This window comes from Pipra filicauda, unplaced genomic scaffold (assembly GCF_003945595.2).
Source record: "Pipra filicauda isolate LSUMZ 115617 unplaced genomic scaffold, ASM394559v2 scaffold528_size357041_pilon, whole genome shotgun sequence".
In the NCBI taxonomy this organism is placed as follows: Eukaryota; Metazoa; Chordata; class Aves; order Passeriformes; family Pipridae; genus Pipra; species Pipra filicauda.
Genome location: NW_024104674.1, coordinates 277,438 through 303,361, shown reverse-complemented (window position 1 = coordinate 303,361; position 25,924 = coordinate 277,438). Strand labels below are relative to the sequence as shown.

General features: G+C 40.7%; 1 protein-coding gene across 2 annotated transcripts; it reads left to right on the top strand.

Annotated features, from left to right (window-relative positions):
- The first annotated feature begins 779 nt into the window (after nucleotides 1–779).
- On the top strand, nucleotides 780–25,288 carry DYRK4 (dual specificity tyrosine phosphorylation regulated kinase 4). Of its 2 annotated transcripts, none has more exons than XM_027747569.2 (14): nucleotides 780–1,097; nucleotides 5,015–5,098; nucleotides 6,086–6,235; nucleotides 10,705–10,840; nucleotides 11,967–12,130; nucleotides 12,470–12,606; nucleotides 13,516–13,656; nucleotides 16,272–16,410; nucleotides 18,087–18,168; nucleotides 19,672–19,844; nucleotides 21,564–21,624; nucleotides 22,173–22,302; nucleotides 23,774–23,928; nucleotides 24,355–25,288. In XM_027747569.2, exons 1-14 carry the CDS (start codon nucleotides 1,074–1,076, stop codon nucleotides 24,579–24,581), a joined length of 1,803 nt encoding a protein of 600 aa, XP_027603370.1. In that variant the 5' UTR covers nucleotides 780–1,073; the 3' UTR covers nucleotides 24,582–25,288. The 2 variants fall into 2 exon arrangements, with proteins under 2 accessions (XP_027603370.1, XP_027603369.1); XM_027747568.2 differs by having other exon boundaries at nucleotides 10,702–10,840.
- Nucleotides 25,289–25,924: the final 636 nt, after the last annotated feature.

Below are 25,924 nucleotides of genomic sequence, written 5' to 3'. Positions count from 1 at the left end.
AAGAGTGGAAAAGTGGGACTGATCGAAAAGGGAGTGATGTGCCTCAACAATTACTTTAGGCAAAGGCGTTGCACAGACCACCATGAATGCAAAGGAACAACTGTTTTTCCTTTGGCCATGCTGTGGAAAGTGGTGCCCATTCCAGGAACATCCACAAAAGTGGCAGCCTTCTAGAATAGCTTCTGTGGGTGAGCATGTATTTCTTCCTTGAAAACCTTGGTTTCTGAGTGAAAGTAGAAACTATTCAGGGGGTTTTGACAGATTTAAGACCAGCAGGGAACAGGCTGTATGAAGGAAGGGAGCACACTGAATTTTCAGTTGTAGGTATTCCCCTAGGACAGTGGGGAGATAGGGATGCCTCCATCAGTGCTCCATCGCCCATGCACAACATCCAAAAGATGAAAAGGATAGACAAGGTGGCAGCTAAGCTCTGTCTCATTATCCACAGCAAAATGAGAGCCTCATTATCTCCCAAGACAGAGCATCTCTGCATTGATGCCGTCAGGAACCCCAGCCCAAGGTGCCACAGTTTGTTCCTCATTAGTTGACACATAATGCCCAAGGAGAGACCAACCCTTGAGGAATTAATTTATTTCCATTTTCCAGTCTGTCAGACTCGCTGAAAAGATTTTGCTCACTGCATAGCGAGGTCGCTGTGACAAATTTTGACAAAATACAAGTTCAAGTGTTTTTTGGTTTCACAAGCACATGAGCTCAGTGAGAAAGAACAGACTGAGATGACAAGGAGAACAGCCAATCCTGTTATATTTGTCTTTCTTATTACTGACTTGCCACGATAAATATGGAAAATTATATTTGGCTAGAAGGAGGCTGAGAAAGGGAACAGATGGCCACCGAAAGAATACTAGAGCAGCTAATAGTCACTGGCATATTTCCGGGGTGAAAATTTAAATCTGAAGCCAAGCAGAAGCATTATCCATTTTTTCCTGATCAGGGCACTGTGTATGGAACTGCTCCTGCTATGCTCTGACTAGATGAAGGTGGGCTTCCTGAAATGCCTTCGTTGAATGGAATAAACAACTTCTATCCTCCAGTTAACAGATCTTGCAGTTATGCTGACAGAAATAGTTGACAAGGTGGGGAAAATGTTTATGTTCCTACTGTGTTTTGAGTGAGTGAGAGTGTATTTGCTATGGCTTTTTAATGTATTGCATGATTGGACACCTATACTGCATTCTTTCCATGCATTCTACAGGCTTTATTCAGTTGTGAGAAGAGAGAGAATGCCTATTTAAATGAGGAGACAATGGAGTCTATATTTTATGTAGTTGTGTATTTAATAATTTCTAAAAGTTTAATGCATTTCTGTGGTTTCTGTGGTCAATGTAGTATTGAAAAAATCAGCTGATATTTTGGTAATTATGAAAATATATCGTGATTTCTGATTTTCCAGAATGCTATATGCTCAGCACATAGTCCTTATGACTGCAGACTAGGCAGTGAATGAGGACATTTTTCTTTTTGTTTGGTGATACCTGGAATTATCAAGGTGATCCATGATTTGAAGGGCTGGAATAGCAGGAGCTGACAGTTTGGAATTGAAGTGCAATGTTGGAGCTGTGGGACAGGTTGAGTGCCATGGGAGTAGGACAAACAGAATGAAATGGAGTGGAATAGTAACAGTTGCTGCAGTTTTTCTTTGAGGTGCATGTGCCAGAATTAAACCAGTCACAACAGCTCAGCTGTGGACCCTGTACCAGAAGTGCAGGATTTTGCTAAAGCAGCTCTAATGTGTCACCTGGATCAAGACCATCAAATGAGCCACTGTGTGGATTAATTGATCAATCCACCTGCTCCCCATTCAGCCACCAGCAGGCACAGATCAGTTTTTCTACAGAAGAAATCTTATTCTATTTAACTATTTGGGGGGATTTTATGAGGGTTGATCAGTTATTGATTTTAAGATGTTTTGAATAAATTGCTCAAAGAGCAATGGAGAGCTATAAACCCTTAATAACCAGGTTTTGAGAAAGAGAGACAAAAAGAATCACAATTTTCCAGGATAAAAAAGTCATGGCTTTTTTGTCCCGGCCGATGGATAGCCGGATGGACTGATTTTGCTTTTGCAGTGCGAAAGGAGAAATCAAAATCTTGTTAATCTTTCCCCACTGAATCAAAATCAAATGGATTCCAAATTCTGGCAGCACATCTTGGAGCTCATTCGCCTGCTTCCTTAGCTCTTACTGGGCTTTAAAGACATTTGGTGAATTTTTCATGCTTCGTTAGTAAATATAATAATGATTAAAAAATTAACAATATTTTAGTAATGCTTAGCCTTTTAAAAGGAATAAATGCCATTTTGGAGTGAAGATTCTGCAGTCTGTACAGGTATGCAAAGTCCATTGTTTCTTTGGGTTTCAGTCACAGCTGTTTCTCTCTAAAATCCTGCCTTTATATTGACTTGTAGTTACAAAAGCATGAAGTAGTTAAAAGAAACTGTCTCTAAATGAATTGGTATATTTTCATCAGCTCCAGAAACTGAAAATAAAAGCTAGATGAGAATAAAGTATGGATGAAGTGTGGGGAAAAGTACAACATGCACTAAAATTAATAGTCTTATTAAGAGCTATATTGATATACCTGGTAGAGTTCTGAATGTGCATCCCAGACTCACCTTCATGACATGCAATTCTTACTTGAAATGCAAGAAATGTAGTTTCCATGTGGAGTGTTTTTCTATAAAAATACTCTGGCACTAGGTTCTCCATGGGTCACCTCTAGAAATCCACCCAAGAATCTTTGTTGTGCTAGGCTCTAGGACAGTCACACGTAGGATGTAGAAGTCCAGTGGTTCTCTTCTGGATGTTGGTGGTTCTGGGAATGTTTTGGATTTACAGCATATAATCCCTTACCCCTGGCAAGCTCATCTCCAGTTCCAAAAATGGGAATTACTATGTCCTGCAAAGACAGGTCTTAGTACACATCCCTTTCCTAACGTTCTCCTCTGCTTCAGAGATACCCATGACCCTTCCTCTCAAGATGTACCTAATTAGCATAATAAGGCTCAAAGTTGTTCTCAGTTTGTTCTTAATCCTAAATTTGCCCTCTAAACTTGAGGAGGGACTTATTTATTTGTGTTCAAATGAAAAGAAAAGACACATGAACATCACAGTTATTCAAAAGGCAGTTTCCAGCTGCTCTGCCCAACTCAAGTGGTGTCTTCATGGTTGATGGTGAGACAGTCAAAGGGCAGCATCTCCTTCATGGAGTTTTATCTCCATGTTTAGCTTGGAAATGTCTTCTGAAGGTCTCTAATCCAAACTCATATCCAAGGACGGATGTACCATCCATCCTGAGCAACCTGCTGGACTGAGTCCAGTGGAGGGATGCCAAGATGATGAGGATGGAGCACCTCTGCTAGGAGGAAAGACACAGAGAATTGGAATTGTTCAGTTTGGAGAAGAGAAGGCTCTGGGGTGACCTAATTTCAGCTTTTCAGTAACTGAAAGGAGCCCACAAGAAAGATGGAGAGAGACTATTTCCAAGGGCCTGGAGTGACAGGACAAGGGGCAATGGCTTCAAACTGACAGAGAGGAGGTTTAGACTGGATATTGGGAAGAAATTCTTCCCTGGGAGGGTGGGGAGGCCCTGGCATAGGTTGCCCAGAGAAGCTGTGGATACCTGAACCCTGGGGCTCTGGGCAACCTGGTCTAGTGGAAGGTGTCCCTGCCCATGGTAGGGGGTTGGAACGAGATTTGGACCAAGGGTTGGACTCGATGATCTCGGAGGTCTTTTCCAACCCAATCGATTCTATGATTCTATGATTCTATGAGATGATCTTTAAGCTCCCTTCCAACCCAAACTCTTTCTATGATTTAATGATTCAGTGATTCTATGATTTTATTCCTATCTGTATATATATAAAAGTGATCCCCTGGCATTGACAGTGGCACTGGATAGGCTAAAAGTCATTGCAAGGAGCGAAGACTTTATCAGCAGCAGGTACTCTGCCCGTTTAAGACTGTGTGACAGGCACAGGCCCTGGAAGGCCTGGCTGCAAAACAAATAAATAAAAATACCATGCTGCTTTATTCAAGTATTTTTAATCTGCAGCTCACAACCACAAGATAATTTTGACTGCGTATTTGTTATCTTGAAACTCTAGAGTTCCTCTTTTTCTCAAGAAAATGTTGCTGTTCTACAACTTCTATAGTGGAACTGGTGTGTCTATTTGGATAAAGGTGATTTTTTTTTTTCACTATGAGTAGAATGACAATGTGTCTCAAAGCCCAGGGGACAAGAGAGCACTTTTATTAAAACACAGCGAGGTTCACTCCAGCCTGTAGAGCAGAGCTCCAAACTGCTTTAGCCACAGAGTTTTCAGTATCTAAATTATCACAAGACTTTTCAGTATCTAAATTATTGTAAAGATTTCTGCATTTCATTGCAGTTTGCTATTGGACAGAAATGTGCAATGCTACTTATCATGTTTATTAAAAAACTACTGAAAGCACCAACAAAATCTTAAAAATGCTGAGCTGCTTAGCACTTTCCCCATGGCTTTGTTTTTTTGTATCTGTTGCTAATAATATCTGTCCATTGGAACCAGTAGAGTTTTTCCCATATATTTCAGTAAATTTAAACATTGATTTGTGTTTAAATCACGAGCTGAATCAGTTTAATTCTGCTGTTAACAGTGGATGAGCTCACAGTCTACCTTGTGGGGCAGTTTAAAGTTGTCCTTCCAAGTTTTTGAGGACATATTTAGGGATGGGAAGGGCCCCCTTCCCCTTCACTGACCACATGAGCATATCAAACCTTCTGAGAGGAATAATAACAAAGCAAGCTGTCTCTGCACCTGCCCACAAAACAGCTGCTCAACTGGGAGAGGAATTGCTAGACCATAATGTGTCTTCAGCAGCTTTTGTGGTCCTCTCTCCTACACTGGCACAGGCATTGTCACAAAGGAAGGAAACACGGAAACCATACAGAGATTTCATGACATTTTTTTTCCAGAACAGTTTTTTATTAAAGCATCACTTCATGTTTGCAGTCTTCCCACGTGGATGCTTTTTCTCAGTCTCAACTGGCTGTTCAAGAGAGAGATCAGCTGGGATCTAACAGAGTCTTCCATCAGGTATGTGACTCTTCAACTGACTTAAAAAATATCTGAGTGCTTGTTTTCTAAGGAACCCCTTATAATAAAGGAATATGAGCAGAGACAAATCCTCTATTTCCTGCTTTCTTCCATTTCCACTGTATGACTGTCTCAAGTGCCTGCAACTATTTTGGTTTTACTGGGTTCAGTAGCATTTGAGGCATTTCTTCTGCCAAATCACTTTGGTTTCCTGAAGCTTTCAGAAAAAGTCCACCAGGATCTAAGTTCTATGGTTTTAAAGACTTATCCATGGTATTGGAATAAAACACTTTCTCACTGAAGTTGATTGGATTGAGAGCTTTGTTTCTTTGCTTTTTCAGGAAAGATCAAACCTCATCTTTGTTGTCAAAAGCTTGAAAAACCTGTTTCTATCCTTGCCCAATGACAAAAATTTCATAGGTTTATAAGGGTTGTAACCTCAGCTCTCTGGACCTTGTTTTGCATTTCACAGTGCAGAGTTGATCTACTTCAAATAATTTTTAAATCATTTACCAAAGAAGTAGTCTACCTCAAAAATTCTCTTTGCTGCTAAAAGTGGGATTTCTCTGACTTTATATATTCAAGGGTATTAGAGGTTCTAACATTCATAAAACTGTGCCCTTAAATGGCTGGCTTTAAATAATGAGTGGCATAGAAGTGTTTTGCAAACAACAAATGGGAGAGGTTAGGAAAGGCTGATAATTCTGGATTATTCCAGTGGATACAAGCACACATGGAGGTGTTCTTGTGAGGAAGCTCGTGCCCTAAAATGTGCCAGGCTGCCCAGTTGCCCGGACAATCTCCTCCTGCCATTTGGTACAACCGGGAGCTGCCAGAGCACATGTGCTCGTTTCCCCTTTGCCATTAGGTGTCAGGAGCGAACTATAGACGTTTCCCAAGGTTGAAACCCCTCTGCTTTTTGTAGGTGTGACACAGAATTGCTTTGCTAGGTCGTTATATATATATTTACTTCTGCTTTCCATTTAGAGAGTCAGCCGTGGTGTTCTCTCCCTCCCACATCTGGAAGGTCAAGCAAAGCATGACTTGGCTGCAGACTCTGCAAACCCTCCCCCCTTCGAGGGCAGCCTGCCTCAAATAGCAAATAAGAGCTTGCAGAGTGTCCTCTCCTCTCTTCAGGTGAGTTATAAAGCTCTTGGACATCTTATGTTGGCCTGGTTAAACAGCCTCTCTCTAAGGACCACTGAGAGTGTCAGTGGCAAAGTGTCACAAGAGCGCTGGTGTGGGGGAACAGAGAAATCACTTAGTGTCAGTTTTTGCTCCAGTTTCTCTTTTCAGCCATAGTTAAAAAGGGAAAAAAAGAAAGTAAGAACTGTAAACAGTCAACCAGAAAGTAAAAAGTCAAACCAGCACGGCTGTCTATAATGTCAGATATTTTAAAGGACACCCAACAGGAAGGTTTTGAGGTCATCTGCACTTTCACCATTCCTTTTTTCTCCTTGTTTTTCACAAATCCTGTGTCCATCCTGTCTGTACTCTTCTTCCTTTGCTGCTTCTCTCCCCAGCAAATCAGGGGCTTGCACTACTCATCATCACTACCTTTTTTACCTTTCTTTTCCAAAGGAGTCTCTTTGTTAAGAGTTTTGACAGGTTCTATGGGGCTATGATGTGAAGTCTTTTCAAATCTCTTTCACTGGAAGTCCCCACATAAAGCATTTTGTTTGGGAGGTCAAGAGTCTTATCAAATACTTTGAGTTTCAAATTGGCAGGTTGCTCCTACTAAAAATTATTTCATTTGGTTAGGGGCAATTATTTCAATTGTGTCATTGGGCAAAGCTACAAGACACAAAATAACATAAAGGGGAACAGGTTAGTCTTCAAAATAATTTATTTTTTTTTTAAAGCTTAATTCTGTGCCCTTCCTAAACCAAATCTGCACTCAACTTCTGCAAAACTGAATGATTAACCTTTGCATGTGGAAACAAACCATCCCTCCATTTTATTTGCTGTGAAAAGATTGGAGCCAAGCGTTTCACAAAGGGGATTGTATTATTATTATTATTCTTTAAATGGAATTTAGGGACTTATATAAGAAGTTGTGTAAACACCAGTAAGAAAGCCTTTTTCCTTGGCTTAGAAATGCCAGGGGACAGTAAACATTTTAGCCTGGATGGCATGATTATGTGCTTTCTGTTTTGGAGACCTTCTTTGTTTACCCTTCCTTAGAAATAACACAGCATTGCTGAATTAAGGGAGTGTGTGTTGGAAAGGGGAGAGGGGAGTTTTCAAGGTGCATCTCAGCAGGATAAAAATACCTGCCTCAGCACAGACCTGAGCTGTCCAGGTGTTGCCTTGCTTTTGTACCAGTTAATACTGAAAAAAAAAAAAAAAAAGTAGGAAAATTAGAGACAAGTCTGGAAAGATGATTTCATTTTGAAAAAAAAAACATTTTTGCTTGCACACACTTTTAACTCAAAACTCACCAGCATCAAGATGCACAAATTAAAGTGGTACCAGTCAGGACTTCTTGCAAGGACACAGGGGCCCAGGATTGCCCACTGGTTAGTCCATATCACATCACTTGCGTCCTTGTCTTGGCAACCATGTGCTGGTTATTGAATACATCTTTTGTACCCTTCTGACACTGAGATAGACTGATCTTTTTTATCTCCATCCTGTCCCATTTGTATGAGTCATCAGGACTTTCTCAAGGGATGACAAATAGTAAAAAAAATTAAGGAATAATTTAGGTTGGGAGATATCTAGCCCAACCTCCCACTACAAGCAGATCAAACTTGGAGAAGGTTACTGAGGGCCTTGACCAGCTTGTCTCTGAATATTTCAAAGGTTGGAGAGTCTGTAGGTTCTCAGAGCAACCTGTTGCAATAGTGAACCACTCTCACGGTAAAAAAATATTTCTCCTTATATCTAATCAGCTTTTCCTGTATGGCAACTTGTATTGGTTAGACACATACCTTGTCCTAGAACTGTGCACCCGAGAAGGGTTTGGCTTTGCTTTTCCTGTACCATCCTGTCAAGTATCTCGACAGCAGTGAGGTCCCTCCTGAAGCTTCCTCTTCTGCAGGGTGGACAGATGTATTTCTTGCAGCCTCTCCTTGTACATCCTGTGCTCCAGGCTCCTGACCATCTCCTGAATTCACTCCAGTTGGTCAATGTCTTTCTTGTACTGGGAAACCCCAGACTAGACACAATGCTCCCACTGTGGTCTCACAAATGCTGAATAGAGGGGGAGATCACTTCTCCCACCCTGCTGCTGGCTGTTCTCTTGGTTGTATTCAACCTGGAATCTCTTTGGCCTTCTTTTCTACCTTGTGCTCAGGTTGTTGTCAAGCCCTTCCCTGCAAAACTGCATCCAGTCAGTTGCCCACCAGCCTGTCCCGTTGCATGGATATATTCCTTTCCAGGTGCAGGACTTAGCATTTGTCTTCGTTCAACCTTAGAAAATGCCTGTAGCCCTCTTTTCCAGGCTGCTGAAATCCCTCTGGATGGCAGGCCTGCTATGGTCTGCATATTTGAGGGGGTAAACTCATCCATGGTCCAGGTTTTTAATAAAGACACTGCACTGCCTTCAATATTGATCCCTGAGGAATTTCACTACTAACCAATTGCCACTGACCACAGTCCTTGGAACCTGACCTTCCAGGTTATTTTCCATTCACGTTATGATCCATTTATCCAGTTCATCTCTCACTTTTTGGGCTTCACAATCACAGTGGGAGATGGCGTCACAGGCCCTGCTCAAGTCAAAGCCTACCATGTCCACTGCTTTTCTCCCGTTGTCCAAGCCAGTCACTTCATCAGAGAAAACAATCAAATTGTTCAGACACCATTTTTCGGCAAATCCATACCGGCTGTTCCAAATCAACTTCCTGTCTCTCATTTGGCTGGAAATGGTTTCCATGAGGAATTGTCCCATAGCTCTCCAAGTGACTGAGGTAAGGGTGACCAGCCTGTAGTTCCCTAAAGTCTTCTTCTTGCCTTTTTTTAAGGTAGGTGTGATGTTTGCCTTTTCCAAATGGTCAGGAACTGCTCCTGATTGCCAAGGACCTCCAAAGATGATACAGACCTGCCTTACAATGACACTGGCCAGCCCCTTCCACACCCTCAGGCACATCCCACCTGGTCCTGCAGACATAGGTATGTCCAGCTATTTAAGTGCTCCCTGATTATCTTCCTCCACTTTGTTACACAAACTGCTTCTATACTCAGGGACTTGGGAGGCCAGAGGGCAAAAATTCCCAATGAAAAGCATTGAGTACCTTGTTCTTTTCCAAATCCTTGGTCACTAGGACCCATATTCCACTGGGCAGTAGGTTCACATTTCCCTTAGCCTGTGTTTTTTTGCTGGTGATGTACTGCAATTCCAGCTAAGCTTGGAATGTTCATGTTCAGCTGGTGTCTTTTGCATGTTGCCCAGATAACCCATCCCTGCTCCCACCTTTTTTCTCTCCTTCCTGTGTTTGCCCTTGGTCAGAAGTTCCCTTTTCATCCCTGTTGGCCTTCAGCAATGTCTGTGCAACTTTCTGCCTGTTAGAATGGACCCTTCTTGTGCCTTGAGGAGGTTGACTTTGAAGAGTAATGAGCTCTACTAATTTCCTTTGCCCTCCAGGGCAGTCTTCCATGGGTTTATGATGAGGAGATCCCTGAACAAGCCATAAGGTGCTTTCTTGAAGCACTGGGTTTGTAATTCTGTTTGTCTGTCTCACTTCTCTGATGATTTTAAACTCCACAATCACAAAGTCACTGCAGTCATAGCTGCCCTTTCCTTGACCTTCACATCCTCAACCAGCTGTTCCTTGTGTGTGAGTAACTTGTCCAGCAGCTCATCTCAGGTCACCTGCATTAAGAACACAGTCTAAAAATCTCCCAGAATGATTTTGCACAGCAGCAGGTACTGGGGTGACTGAATTACCATGTAAGCCTTTAGGTTATGATGACTCTTCCCTGCTGTGCCTCATTAAAACCCTCCTTCACTAAGCCAGCAAAGCTCTTTGCAGACACTCTTGCTCTGCTTCATCAGATCAATTCTGTTTCTGCTCAGACATTCTTGTTCTTTGTCCTATATCCATAGAATGTATCCATCCATCCTCCCTGTATCTTCAGCCAGTATGGATCCACTGGATGCATCTCCAGCTGAGTCTTCTCCCTTTAGTGAAGGAATTGAAGAGAACATGGCCTGGACCCCCACATCCAGCATCCTTGTCCCAGACTCTTCTATCTGCTTATCTGGTGCTCTTTTATCCCCTTCATCTCTTCATGGCTCGATCCTGTAGTCTGTTCTTTGTTTTCCCATTCTGGGAGTCCTGAGAACCTGTGTGTGCTGGGATCTTGGTCACCTGCTGATACAGGTGACATCCGTATGTCCTTTCTTCTGCAATTTCTTTCTTCTAGCACTTCTGCCCTCACACATTCTTTTATTTATAGAGATTTGTCTTTCCATGGTCCAATACCCTCTAGTGCTATTGGCAGAATTCACTCTCTGGGTAAGCAGGACATTCTGGTCCCCAGGCTTGCTTGTTCTGTCTCAGCACAAAATTTGCAGAGAGACTACTCAACAAATTCAAAATAAATATCTTGCAGCTTTGTCTTTGGGAATATATATTTTCTAATTTTTTTTTTCTCAGCAGGAAAATGGACCTCAAGGCAATTTTTCCCAGTTTAGCCTTCCAGACAGTCTTCCTGAAAGTGACACTAGAGCCCAGACAAAACCATCAGAACTGGAAAGCACCAGCAACGGGGTCAAACTGCCTATGACAGCTTCAGGTAGAATATAACTGGACATGCTAAAAAAACTGGAGTGACAGGGAGTGTGTGTAATCAGGATACTCAGGGAGTAGAGGTTCCATGAGAAATGGTTACTGGAATGTTTAACAAACAATTTGGAGCACAAGGAATATGGATGGGCTCAGAGACTTCTAAATATGAGTACAATAAGAGAATGAATAGGCTAACACAAATATAGGAGAGAATTATGAATTATACAAAAGAATGTATATTTGTGTAAGAGCAGGTCATGGAGGTGACAGCAGTATTCTATTACAGTGATAAAACTTTTTCCCACTTGCTGGTGGCTGTGTCCCACTTTATTGGTGTGGGCTAAACTGCATTTTGGGAGTTCTCAGTTCTAGAAAGTTTCTGGCAGAGATAATCTATTTTTAGAAGGAGTCTAAGAAAAAAAAGTAGTGGCCTTTTGCTTTGAAATGGTTTAGCAGCCCTGCATTACTGGATGAAGATCTGCCACTGTTTAACAAAACACCCACACATGCATGCAACATGTTGATTTATAATGCTCCTGTCTGAATATATATCCACATTTCAATGATATAAGTGGAGGTGTTAGGGCAGCTGAAATGATTCCATGCAGGAAGAATCAGAAGTAGGAGAACCAGATTTGGTCTCCATGTAATCCCTAATGCATCTGAATTTGATATTTTTTATCAGAAAAACAAGCACTTGAAAGCTTTGGTAAATTAAACCTTACTGCCATTTTATAAATATGACAACCAAACCATTAAAAACATATATTTTTTATGCAAGCTATGAAGCTTGATGAATCTGACAGGCAACAGATGGGATTTTCAAAAACACCTAAGCACATAACTTCCCTCAGAATCAAGTAGTTTTTACCTAAGCTCTCTAAAAGTCTTGCTGACAAATGAAGAATGCTTTACTGAATGTAATATTTTTAGTAAAAAAACAAATAAAAATTATATATAAATTTGTACAAAATTGTAGAATGTTTGTTGGAAGGGACCTCTAACAGCTTTTCTCAGCATCCTGCTCAAAGTGGTGTGCTCTGCTGTAAAATGTTCCACTGTAAAAGCAATTTGCAATTGGGTTTCTGACATTTTATTGATTTTTGCTTTTACATTCTTGTTTTCTGATTTAGAAGCCTTGAAAAATTTTAGAAACCAGTTAACAGTCTATGAGCAAAAAGAAATTTTCAATTATACAGAGCTATGGTTTCTTGGCCTGGAAGCTAAAAAGATTGAAGGTTTGCCTGAAACCCAGAATAATAATTGTTATGATGATGAGCATGGTTCCTACTTAAAGGTAAGTGGAAAAATCATGGTTTTTATTTTCAGCTCAATAAGTTTGTAGTGACTGTGTGCCAACTCTTAAGTGTTATATATGATATAATTGTTGTTTCTAGAAGATAAATGTGAAAAAATCATTACCAATCACTTCAAAGCTCAGAGGAGAATCTACTTTGCATTGGACTATTGGAGCATCACTTGTGATTTTCTCATTAAACTCTTGTTTAATGTAGACTTCACTTGCTACTGGTCCATCATCTTTCATAGACAGCAAACTCCCACACACAGGAGCTACTTTTAAAGCCTGATCTTTGCTATGCTGTTGAATCTGAACCCTTTTCTTTTCTTTTTGAAGGTTTTACATGACCACATTGCCTATCGATACGAAGTGTTGGAGGTCATTGGGAAAGGGTCCTTTGGGCAGGTGGCCAAATGCCTGGATCACAAAACCAATGAATTAGTGGCACTGAAAATAATAAGGAATAAGAAAAGGTGAGGCATCTGTTGCCTTTAAAGCAGTACAATCGTCTGTGTTGTATACAGGCAGTGACAAACCACAACGATGTGAGCAAAGCAAAATCAAACCTCCTATACAACAGATTTTCATTAAATGCAGTGAGATCAGAGTGAAGAAAAGGGATGTCAGGGACTCAGAATTGGCCTAGACCCAGAGAAGACACAGCCTATGAAAGCAAACACAGTTTTTCCAGGCTTACATGGAGGTCTCTATATCTGTGACACAGTTCACACACAGCCCAGGTAACCAGCCCTGAATGACTGAAAGCTGAGAGTCTTCACTTCCCCTCAAGACGCCAAAACCACAGGAATATGCTGGGATGCTCCCCTCTCTCACTTTAATATGAAAAATTCTACACTGTGGATCCTAAGCAACCTCTTCTTCTTTTATGGCTGGTCACAAACTTTTTATTGATGTCACCTTCAACCAGAGTCAATGAAGCAGATGAGAATGATGCTGTTGACTCCAGCAACAGAGTTTTAGCTGTTCCATTTTTCCCCCTCAGTGAACACTAAATGTAAAGACACTCTTCAAAATTGACTATCTGACTGTGCTAGGTGTGAAATATGGCCCTGTTCAAGTAAACAGAAGCGTTCCTATGGACTTTGAAAGCACCAGGATTTTACTCTGGATGCTCATTTGAAACTTTTTCATTTAAAGGCTTTTTCAGACCAGTCAAAATAGCAACCCTTAAGTGTTATGTAAGACTAGGAACCAACAATAATGAGTCAAAATTACAGTAGTTATCAGGGGTAAATGACACATTTTTGATCATTGTCCCACATGCTGAGTTTACAGTAAGATTGTGGTGTTTGTAACATTTAGATTTCTACAAATACTACACTGAGTTAATGTTATCATTCCTGTGTCACATGGTATTTCAGATTTCACAGCCAGGCTTTGGTGGAAGTGAAGATCCTAGATGCTCTCTTGAAGAAAGACAAAGATGATACTCACAACATCATCCACATGAAGGAATACTTCTACTTTCGCAACCACTTCTGTATTTCCTTTGAACTGCTGGGGTAAAGTACATTTTCCTTTACACACACCCTACAGAGCATTTTAGACCTTGTGCCTTACAAGCTTTAATTTCTATGTCTTCTTCTGAAGAATTGGCAGCTCTTCATGTTGCAAGAAAGGAATACTGAACACACACTGAGCCTTTTGATCACCCAAGGTGAACTGAAAAAGACTTCACACAGACAGTGACATGATACAATCCCTTATTTTCTGTGCTGTGTATTGAAGTATTCTTCCCTGAAAGACCTCTGAGGAAAAGAGTAAAATGATGAGTTCAGGACTGGTAAACTTCAGGGTATATAAATATGAATAATATCAAATAATTTAAAAATAAAGCTCCTTCTTGCTTTTTGATGAACCTTTGCTGCAAGACACATCTTAGGAGGAATTTTGGAGAAATTTTAGAGAAGTCAGGTAATTTTAGTCATCAACCTTGTTGTAATGAGTGAATTAACCTGGAATTATGGAAGTTATCCACAGTTCCCCATCCCTTACAGTAGAGCTCCCATTTCTACATGTGTTACAGCCTTGCTGAAGATTCAGCACCCTATGGATGGCTTGATCTCAAAGAAACCTAAATTAATTGTGCTGTTACATGTGAGTCTGTCACTTAGAGACACACGGGGTAAGAGTTGACTCCTCTCCAGAGAAGACACAGACCAGTCTTTTCAGAAAGCTGCTATGGAAACGCAGAGGAAAATATTCATGGGACAGACACTATGTTTAACTCTTTACAGAGGAGCTGAAGACTGGTTGTCATAGAAAAATGTTTTTCTGGTATAATTTTTATTGCCTTTAAAACATAGTGAAAACCCTTTCATTTGTGATCTTCCTTCTCTGTCAAGTCCTGGTAAATTCAGATCCAAAGGAAAGGACCTTGGTTGAGGCCAGTGGACACACAAGCAAGGAAGACAGAAAGCTGCAGTTGTTTATGTCCTTCCAGGCATGTGGGGTTGTGCTGAGGACACCTCCAGAGATCATATTGCTGAGGAAACACTGGTGCATCCCTTTAAGAGCCACCAGCCCTGTGGCCATTTCCTCCTCTGAAAAATGATCACAGATTAAGCACTCAGTACTTCATAGAATCATAGAATCCTAGAATGGTTTGGGTTGGAAGGGACCTTAAAGATCATCCCATTCCAACCCCCCTGCCATGGGCAGGGACACCTTCCACTATCCCAGGTTGCTCAGAGCCCCATCCAACCTGGCCTTGGACACTTCCAGGGATGGGGCAGCCACAGCTTCTCTGGGTAACCTGTGCCAGGGCCTCCCCACCCTCCCAGAGAAGACTTTCTTCCTAATATCCAATCTAAACCTCCTCTCTGTCAGTGTGAAGCCATTGCCCCTTGTCCTGTCACTCCAGGCCCTTGTGCATTCACATGCTGGCAGAAGTCAGCAACCTCATTTAAAGCCCCACTGGAAGGAGCTAAGATATGATGGTCACAGGAGGCATACAAAAACCTAACAAGACCTGAATTTATGGAGGAGTCTATCTAGAAATATTTACTGCTGATTAAAGATCTTTAGAGAAAGATGATTTACACAAGGTACCACAGCAAAGAGAAATGAGGGTGAAAGGAGACTGCAGAAAATTTATTTCAGTTCCTGAATGCTGATTGTTCTTGGTGAAAATCAGCACAGCTGCATAACATAGCACAGAGTTTAGCAAGCAGGAAAGTTCACTCTGTTACGACCCGCCCCAGAAAAAGGGGAGGGGGGTAACCCAGGTTCTTATCAATAATTCCCTTGGGGTGGATTAGAGTGAAACAACACTGAATAATCGGTGTCTGAAGGTTTGTTTTAACAATTTTGTATCAACAGGTATGCTAGCATTTTGGGTGTTGTAATATAACAATATGACATAGAGATAACCTTGGGGGGGGGAGGAGAAAATGCATAGGGGAGAGAAAGACAGGATAAGAGTAAGGGAGAGCAAGGAAAAAGAAAGGATGAGAGTGGAAAAAACGTGTATATAGTCACTGTCCACGGGGTCCAGCGATGCAACTTGGTAATCCTGAAAGCAATGGTCTCGATTCGCAGGCGGTGGGGGAGAAGAACAAAACCCAAACCCCCAAAGTCACCAGTCAATATATGTACCCTCAGCATGCTTTTGCACCTCCCCTGAGGCAGGGAGTTGTTTCCATGGAGTAGTGTCACCGGTCGTGCCATGAACCCCCAGTATTTTTCCCACCTTTCGTGATTAGCAATCATGATGGCAGAGTTGAGGGGCACAGCAACAAATATGGTAAACTCAGCTCTTCCTGCCTTTCCAGGGCTTGACACGTTCAGCACTGGAGGGAGGGATGGGCCCAACTGCCCATCAGAGGTATAATGCAAAAGCCAAAAGCCTGCAAAAGTCTCCTAGAATGCATAAATCATTAACCATTTCAGTCTCTGGCACACTGACAGTACATCTTCAGATGTGGGAGATGTTTGTGCATATTACATGCAGAACACATTCTCCAGGAGGAAAATAGTTGTCTTTTTCTTCTTCACGAGTCCTCCCTCACGTAAGAAGAAAAGCTAAATACCCTCTAAATGCAGTGGAAACTAATCATGCCTTAAAAATAAGTTCCCCTAATCTCTTTTCTGTCTTCTGTTTCTTCCATCTCCACAGAATAAATTTGTATGAGCTGATCAAAAAGAACAACTTCCAAGGTTTCAGTCTGTCTTTAATCCGACACTTCACTCGGGGTGTGCTGAGATGTTTACAAGTGCTCTACCAGGAAAGAATCATTCACTGTGATCTGAAGCCTGTAAGTACAAGCATTTCATAACCTGTTTTTCTGTACAGAATACATTAGTTCATCTTATCTTTCTTTTTATTGAAGGAACTCTAAGAAGAATCCATAAAACCTGGCAGGATATTTGTACAGAAGCTATAATTTATTCGTGTTAGTATTAGTACTACAGTTGGCTGATTTTTTCCATTGATTCAGTTCATTCACTGAAGTATTAGACAAGATTGTTTGGTAGCCAAAATGTAAGCAAATATGAATCCAATTCAGGTAATGACATTTTGCTTAGAGAAAAAAAATACTTGTAAAATTAAGTGTTTTGCTATGAGGGACTTTGTAATGTTAATATTCACAAGGCAGTCTGTTATCCTGTAAAGTCTATTTAATTTCATATGCCTAACTATAAAATTAAGTAGCCTAGTAAATGACAAAGGAATTCTGTAGAACAGTATTTAGGGTATCTACCTGTTTCTGGAGGAACATCTGCCATCCAAATTCTGCAGCTGGATCTGCTAAGTATTCCTGCTACATGAAGCATTTCCATTCTCCTTAAGCCCCAACCTTAAATTTTTGCAATTTTCTGAGATTCACAAAGTATTTTAACTTTATTTTCATTTCAGATAAATATTTCTCTTGATTTCATTTTCAAAAGGACAAATGAACCACTAAATCAATAAGCAAGCTCTCAAATAAAAATGCAAAGGATGAAATTCTGTTCTCACTTTGCTTAACGTATCTGAATTCAGAATTCTGACAAGTCACATACTGTCTGTACCCATTGTCTTGCCAATATCTTTGCCAGATCAATCTGCAGTGAGAAGTGAGGGTTGCAAGATAACCGAAGTATCTGAATCAGAAACAATTAACCCAATGGAAATGTGTTTCCAGGTGGCCACTGAGAAGGACTGAGGTCAGCAACATCAATTAGTGTAGTCTGTATTTAAACAGAGTAACATCAGAGAAAATTTAGTGAGTTAAATAAAAGAGAATCTTGTTGTCACTCAACAATTGTACAGTTTTAAGAATTTAATTTATGTTGCCTGAAACTCACATCTGTTATCCCATCTGCCTCCTGTGATATTTCACAACATAAGGTAGAATACGGAGTTTCTCTGTATTTAAAGCTAACTAATGACTGCTTCCAAAGCCTGGCTTTCCAGCTGATCAGCTCCCTGGCATTGTGAGGGATTCAATACTAGAGACAGAGTCCTCCCATGAGCACGAAGGGATATTTATCTGCAGAAGGGGGATGCACCAAGAACCAAGAGCATCGGGGCAGTGGAATTCAGTCCTTGCCTTGACTTTCATCATTAGCAGCTTCTCCTTCCTGGCACATATCCTTTTGAGTTAATTAGCCAAGAAACTACTTTGTCATTATTTGGCACCCACCTGGGAACTGTTCAGGCCTTCAAAGCTTTGACATATAATAGTTATAAAGGTTGATAAAGGCAGCCATCTCTCTTCTGACAAGTAGAGAAGAATGTATGATCAGAAGGGAAATCAAAGGAAATCCTTGATATAGATAGATTTTTTTCAATTAGGTTAAAATTCAACTCTGCAGGAGGAAGCTAATAGGTTATGTTTGCTCATCAGTGCAAATATTCTTGAGTTAGTGATTTGCATTGCTTATTTTCCAGTGTTCACTGACTTAATATGGTGTTAAAACCCTCTTTTCCCTGTGATTTTATTTTTAGGAGAACATTCTATTATACCACAACGGCCAAGGTTCAGTTAAAGTTATTGATTTTGGATCAAGCTGCTATGAAGACCAAAGAGGTTTGCAGAAAAGTCAAGTTGATGTAATTTTCTTAATAAGCTTTCTCAATTTTAAATGATGTAGTTAAACTTATCTTTGCTTGGGCTAATATATTGACCTATGCCCCTAATTAGAACCTAATGAACTGGTGGTTAAGCCACTGGTGGTGGAATAAATACTGGTAGGAGACAAAAAAGACATTACCCCGCTTTTTCTTTGTCCCAAACCTGATCAGCTCCTCTACTCCTTTTGAAATCAGAATTGCACTTGCAAGAGTGGTTACTGAAACAGACCTATGATGATAATCCAAATATTTCACTTAACAGAAGTTTGTGAAGTACAGAGACTCTTTCTCAGTGGGATGGTTAAATTATAATTGGTACTTTTTATATAAATACAACAGGGAGGGGAATGGGAACTGTGCTTTTAATTTAGAAAGTCTAAATTCAGTTTTGGGGTTTTTTCTATCAAAGATTTGAATAGAATGAGCAGGAGTTAACAAGAACTAAATCTGAAAAAGGAAATTAATGTATAAAATTAACCTAATAATAAATCTCAACAGATTTACAATAGACATATTTGATTTACAATAAACACCTCGTAAAGTAAGAATGATATCATCATCAGGAAGAGAAGTAATATAATAAATAACAAATGAAACAAAAAAAAACAAACCCCAAGAAGGACATCTGCATTGCATTTTATTAACTTAGAAAAACAAAACTAGTTTTAAATGGCTTAATTTTTTTTGCTTATGAAAGACTGATATTTAAACTAAGCCCAACCTGCTAACCTATATTTTGGGATTCAGACTTTTAGATTTACATCCCAGTTTTGTAGGAGGGTGTAATCCATTTAGGTTTGCCCATGTTTGAGAAGAATGTAGTCTGAGACACAGCCTGGAATATTTGCGGAGAGTAACAAACTGAAACACAAAATAAGTGAAAGATGGAGAATGACTGAGGAGACTCTCAGCTGGAAAAAGAAAGGCAGGAATATAGACAAAGTGACCCTCAGAGAGATAGGAATAAGAAAATAACAAAGTTTATACACTGTAATCATGTTCAGTTGTCTGAATGTCGAGAGTCAGAAGAATTAGTTTACTCTCTCCAGTGAGTCTCAGTCTTGGAATGAGATCCTTTGGGGCTCTAATATATTAGTAGGGAAATCAGAAGGCAGTAGAAGACAGGTCCTACTGCCAGTGAAACCAATATTTCCTGCAGTGATAATGAAGACCTGTTGATTGATGCAAGGGGAAGACTTTCAAACAAGAAAATGAACATGGAGCGAGCTGAATCATAGCATTATCAGAACAATTCCCAGATAGAACAGTGGAAAGCAAATCACCCATTAATTTTAGGATGGGATTAGAACAAGTTTTCAGAGCCTCTGTGAGCAATCCCTGGGTAGAGCAGAGATATGACGCCTGAACATGTATTTCACTCTTCTGTGAAATCTGGAATCCGCATTTCAATCCAAATTATGACATTTTGCTTCTTGTCCAATTTTCTGTTTTGATCCAGTGTACACCTATGTCCAGAGCCGGTTTTATCGCTCACCTGAAGTGATTCTTGGTCATCCTTATGCTATGGCTGTTGATATGTGGAGCTTAGGCTGTATCATAGCAGAGCTTTACACAGGCTACCCACTGTTTCCGGGAGAAAATGAGGTTGACCAGCTTGCCTGCATCATGGAGGTAACTTTTGGGATTGTCTTTTGATTTGCATGCTCATTTGGTAAACTGCAATGCCAGCAACAAAGAGAAATCTCAAGAGATAATGAAATATTGCTGTGGCCTGGCCTTTCAGAGGGAGGTTTAATGCAGCCAGCTGGCTCTTTGAGAGGATGGGATCTAGCACAAAACTGATTTATTGGAACATTTCACGTGCCAAACAGTGCTTTGTACACTCACTGTCTTGCTTCTGAAAGAAACATACTTTAATTCTGGATGGAGAAGTTAGGACAGAATAAGCATATCTAAGGTGAAGTAAAACCCATCCAAATTATTACAGGCCACTCTTCTCATAGAAATCAGATATGTGCTAGTCAAACCAGATGTCTTTAGTCCATAGTCCTGCTGAAAGAGATTTTTACTAGCAGTTGAGCAGTCAGCTGTGGCTCTGACTAGTAAACCTTGAAAACCTCAAAGCCTTGAGTATAAACACGGTGGGTGACCAGCACAACTGCTGCTCTACTCTCCTGGTGGAAAAACTGTTTCCTAATAGCCATTCTTCACTTCTCAAGTCACAGTTTGTGGCTGTTGCACCTTATATTGTCTGAAACTACCAAGGAGTTTGGCTCTATCATTTTTTGTAAATGTTTTCAAAGAGTTTTAAGAATGTACTGTGACATTTCCCACCTCGGATCACCTACACAGCGCAAATGTTAGAATGGGTGCAAAACTACCCATGAAAACAAGTTAGTTAGTTACTCCATATGAATCCCTAAACTGCAGCCTGATGCGGAACTCAGCCCCAAGGTCTCATCCTTCTAGTGACACTTAGTTTGTACAAGTGTTTTCAAAGGCAGCGTCTGTCCATGTGGCCTGCTACTGCAGTTGCCACCAACAGAGATGTTTGTTCTTAGAGCCTTCTGTGGTGGTGAAGATCCCAGTGTCATCATTTATAAGATCATAGAATCACTGAATCATTAAGGTTGGAAAAGACCTCCAAGGTCATCGGATCCAACCTTTGTGCAGTCGCCATCTTGTCAACTAGACCAGAGCACTGAGTGTCACTTCCAGTTGTTTCTTGATCACCTCCAGGGATGGGGACTCCACCACCTCCCTGGGCAGCCCCTTCCAATGCTGGGCAACCTCTCCATGAAGAAATTCTTCCTGATGTCCAACCCGAACCTCCCCTGGTGCAGCTTGAGGCCATTTCTCTTGTCCTGTCCCTTGTTCCCTGGGAGCAGAGCCCACCCCCCACCTGGCTACAACCTCCTGTCAGGGTGTTGTAAAGAGTGAGAAGGTCCCCCCTGAGCCTCCTTTTCTCCAGGTTAAAGATCCCCAGCTCCCTCAGCTTGTTCTCATAGGACTGACTCTCCAGACCCTTCTCCAGCTCCACTCCCTTCTCTGGACACGCTCCAGCCCCTCAATGTCTTTCATGCAGTGAGGGGCCCAAAACTGGACAGAGGACTTAAAGTGTGGCCTCACCAGTACTCAGTAGAGGGGGACAATCACTGCCCTGGTCCTGCTATTTCTGATACAAAGATATGTACAGACAGCATTGAGAAATCCCTTAATTCCTTCCACAATAAATGGCACAAGAGGAAATGTTTTGTAGACATTTCACAGTCAGTTGAGACGTTCAACTTCTTTTCATAAGACGGGTAAAATACCACATCTCACCTGATGGTTTTTTGGTATCTTTATTAAATGAGGAGTAACTCTGTGAATTCATTTTCTGTGTTGAAGGTACTGGGTCTTCCACCAGCTGATTTGATTCAGGCTTCATCAAGGAAGCGAACATTCTTTGGTAATTGCTTCTGATTGTTTGTCCTTGCTGGATCCCTCCCTGCTAATTAATCACTGGTTAATAGCACTGACAGGGAGCAGGGCCAGAGACCCTCTGCTACTTCTTAGCTGATTAAAAACTCTTTCAGGAAGGGGTATTGAGGAGAAGCAAAAAGGTATCATGAGGCCTACAAATGAACCTGATGCTGTGCTCTTCAAGTCTGATGGGCCTCTATTTGCCAAGGTGATAGGGAAGGGATTGGGAGATCCATTCCAGTCGTACTCTTTAAAAATATTGTTGTTAAAAGTGGGCTTTGGGAACTTATTTATGTTGTTCGTTCCTCTGTGTATAATTTGGGTTTGGAAATTGCACGAAACAAACAAAGCAGCAAAGTGTAGGATGAAGTCCCCAGAACGTAACCAACACTGTTTGCCACAGTGCTGGCAGACTATCAATCCAACAGGAAAAAACTTAGTGGGATGGATATGGATACTGTTTTTGCAACTCCTTTAAACATTTAGAGAGGATTTTTATCGTAATTTATTTGAGCATGTCTTCATTTTTTTAAGATTCCAAAGGTTTTCCTAAATCTGTCACTAACAGCAAGGGAAAAAAGAGATGCCCAGACTCCAAGGATCTAAGCACAGTGCTGAAAACCCACGATGCTGGTTTCTTGGACTTCCTGAAAGGATGCCTAATGTGAGTTCATACGATGTGAAACAGGCTAGTTTTAACTTTGCTTTCATTCTCTTGTACCTTAAAAATCTTTGTATCTCTTGGGGTGGTGTTTTTTTGGTTTTGTTTTTTTTTTTTTGTGGAGTGTTTTTGTTTCTAGTTTGTTTTATTTCATTTCATTTTCCATATAGTAGTGCTTGTATATCCATTATTATTCACAGTTCATTGCAAATTATTGCACAGAAAGATATATTGGATTAGACCAAAGTATGAAAGAAACCTGACATGCAATCATAGACTCACAGAATGGTTTGGGTTGGAAGGGACCTTAAAGATCATCCCATTCCAACCCCCTGCCATGGGCAGGGACACCTTCCACTATCCTAGGTTGCTCAAAGCCCTGTCCAACCCGGGGCTGTGAAACAAAACATCATCACACCTAAAAGCAGATCATCTTCTGATGCTGGAGACTAAACTCTAAAAGCAATGCTATTTATCCACTGAGGCCTTTGTTTTAAATCCTTTCTGTTTTACTAGATAAAGGTGTGTCCAGATAACACGGATAACGGTAATGCACTGGCCCAAGACAGTGTGTATCTGGAGATCAAAGTGTGGCTTTGTACTTAAATCTAACTCCTGCGCCAGCAGGAAGAAAGTCTTCCAACTTCCTCCAGTATGAATTATATTTGGTGCTGATTTAGCTGGTTTTGACTAGATTTTCTGTGCTAAGCCTTGGAAATGGCAGTGATACACTGTGGTATATGTATGAAAACAGCTCTTCTTTGAACATATTCTCACAAAGATCCTGCGCCAGGTTCACCTGGGTGAGATGATGGAACTCTTTTTAGTTCCAATACACTGTATGTCTTCCCCTTAGCCGAGGATAAAAAGGCAGAGTATAGTCAGCCATGCCTCCACCCCATATGGTCCCATATATTTTCTAGTGTTACCTGGAACTTATGCAAGGTTAATATTTTATGTCTTCTTTAGCACTGGCTTTAAGTTTCTTTCAGCAGTTTCAGTAGCACTTCCCTAAAGAAATCCTAAAGAAACTGCCAACTTGTGGTTACATGGGGGAAAAGATCATCCCACTCTGTTTCACAGGAAGGTTGCTTTTAATGTTCTTAGTTTGCTACGTCTCTATGAATCACTGATCCATTTTGGTTTGCTAGCTGAATCAGAGAGTTTAGAAAATAACTTTAGTGAAGCAAAAAACCAAACCTCAAACAGATAATTTTGGGTCCCTACCCTAATAACACTGCATATTAAAAATGGTTTGATGCTGCAGAGGGTTTAATCAGCAAAGCACACAGCACTGAAGTAAGTTTTGAGGGATGGAGAAGATCATATAAGGTTTTTCCTTGTTTTCAGTATTATTTTGTTTCATTAAATGCCCTCATGACCAGACTTCCAGAAGACAAGACTAAATCTTCTAGCTTAAACTAATTTTCAGTTAGAAATCATTCAATAACTATTTCTCTGCCACGGATTGAAGGTGGGAACCTGCCCTGCGCATGACCCCCGATGAAGCAATGAAACATTCCTGGATCCAGGAACCAAAAATATACCGAGCAAAGCAGAAAACACAGACCTTGAGGAAACTGAGTGATGGCTCTTTCTCCGCACCAGAAAAGAAAAAGGAGAATATTCGTAAGCATGTTCTACCTGGAGAACTAAGAGCATTTATATCAGTGTTTGGGATTGCCTTGCATTTGGTATCATCTGTTAAATGAGGTGATAATGGATGGTCACTGAAATGTGGTGGGTGAAGGCCCTATTTCTCACTTGTGTAGAGCTGCATTCCAGATGTTTTAGAGCAGCTGCCAACAAGAAGGCTGGAAGTGCTAAAGATCCACCTTTTACTTACTGAGAGCAAAATACTTATGGTATCTGACATCACACCGTAGTGTATTTCACTTCCAGGCAAAAGAATGCATCAATAGGGGTTTTAAGATACCAAGGAAAATTTCCACCTGATTTGGTGTGAATTTGTATCAATCATGTTTTTTAAGAGTATGCAGTCTTACCCTATCCTTTATTTTGTTTGTTTGTTTGTTTGTTTGTTTTTTATTGCAGAGAATGTCTGGGAAGATCCATCTGATCAAGTGGAAAGTGAACTGGCAGAAAGACTGACTCCCTTCACAGACACAAGAGAAAGTGATGTGCAGAACACCAGGAAGCATGTTATCCCGGAGAAATATTTGGAAAACCAAATGGAAAGGCCTGTTCCATACGATCGAGCCGAAGACAGTGGTGAAACAGCTTTTCCAAAAACTTCTTTTTTTTTCCCACCAATTAAGTAGTGCACAGCACAAGCTACGACTGGCTCGGTTGCATACCTAGTATATTTTGTAGGTATTATTTGTACTCAGGAATATAAGCTATATCTGTCTGTACATGGGCTGTGCACATTGTAAGTATATTTAATGTTCTTTTTAGCCTGAAATCATCCAACCAACCAAAACAGAATTTGAAAACCATTCCTTTTCCTCATCTACATTCTTGTGATCTAAGATTCTTCACAACCAGCAGCAATAAAATGGAGACTGTAGAGGTGGAGAGTGGCTTATTCTTGGTATTATAACAGAGTTTTTGAATTTTATATTTTCCTGGATCTAAAAGAACAAATGTGTTGACTGGAGAATCTGAATCCTTTCACTTACATCAGCATATATCAGGAATAATTAATGGATAGATTATTGGATTTACTTATATATAAAAATAAGAGAAATCAAACCCAGCGTATTCACTTTCCTCCTTCTCTATCTTCCTCTTTTCTATACTGCAGCTACTGCTTGGAAACCATTTGTCACACCTTCCTAGCAGATTTGGAAATGTAAATTTAGCTCTATAGCAGCAACAAAGAAAAGTGATAATCTGAGCCAGTTTCTGTGGGGACTCCACTCAGTATTCACGTCAACAAGAAGAATGGATTAAAGCAAGATTTGGGGAAATTGTCCTTCACAGGAAGTTTAACTTCATACTATGAAAATAAAAAACTCAAACCAGATTTCTATGATCCCTATGACTTATCTGTTTAATTAATTTAAACATTTTGCTCTTTGAACAGTAGGCTGTCTTTTCATTGCATTTGTAAAGCACCCACCCCATTACAACTCCTACATTTACTGTAGCTTAGAGATAGTACTGCCATTTAAATGGAGATGATGAGAAAATTGCCCTACCAAATGCAGCTGCCACTTCAGCTGTGACATTGCAGTGATCCCAAGAGAAATAAGTGTTGGTAGGTGTTTGGAGTCACCATAAGAATAAACTCCCACAGGCTCTTTGAGCAAAAGGAAAACCCAAAGAATTTGGAAATGGTCCTCAAACACTTCTAATGTAACAGGAGTAAACAAACCATCTGACGGGGTAAGAGGTGACAGCACAACCAAAGGCCATTACTGACAAGCAGGCCAGCTTGCAGTGCCAGAATTATCTTTATCTCTGTCTTCCTTTGCAGCTGAACCCTCCCGGGAACTATAAAATACTGCCATTCTTTACCAGAATGGTGTACTGGGAGAAGTGAGTTCTGTGATGCAGCGTGTTTTGGCACAGTGTAGCCACAGTGGGTGTACTGCAAAGTGTGGACAGAACCCTCATCACATTTCAAAGAGAGTCCCACCCCTGGTGGGGGCTGAATGAA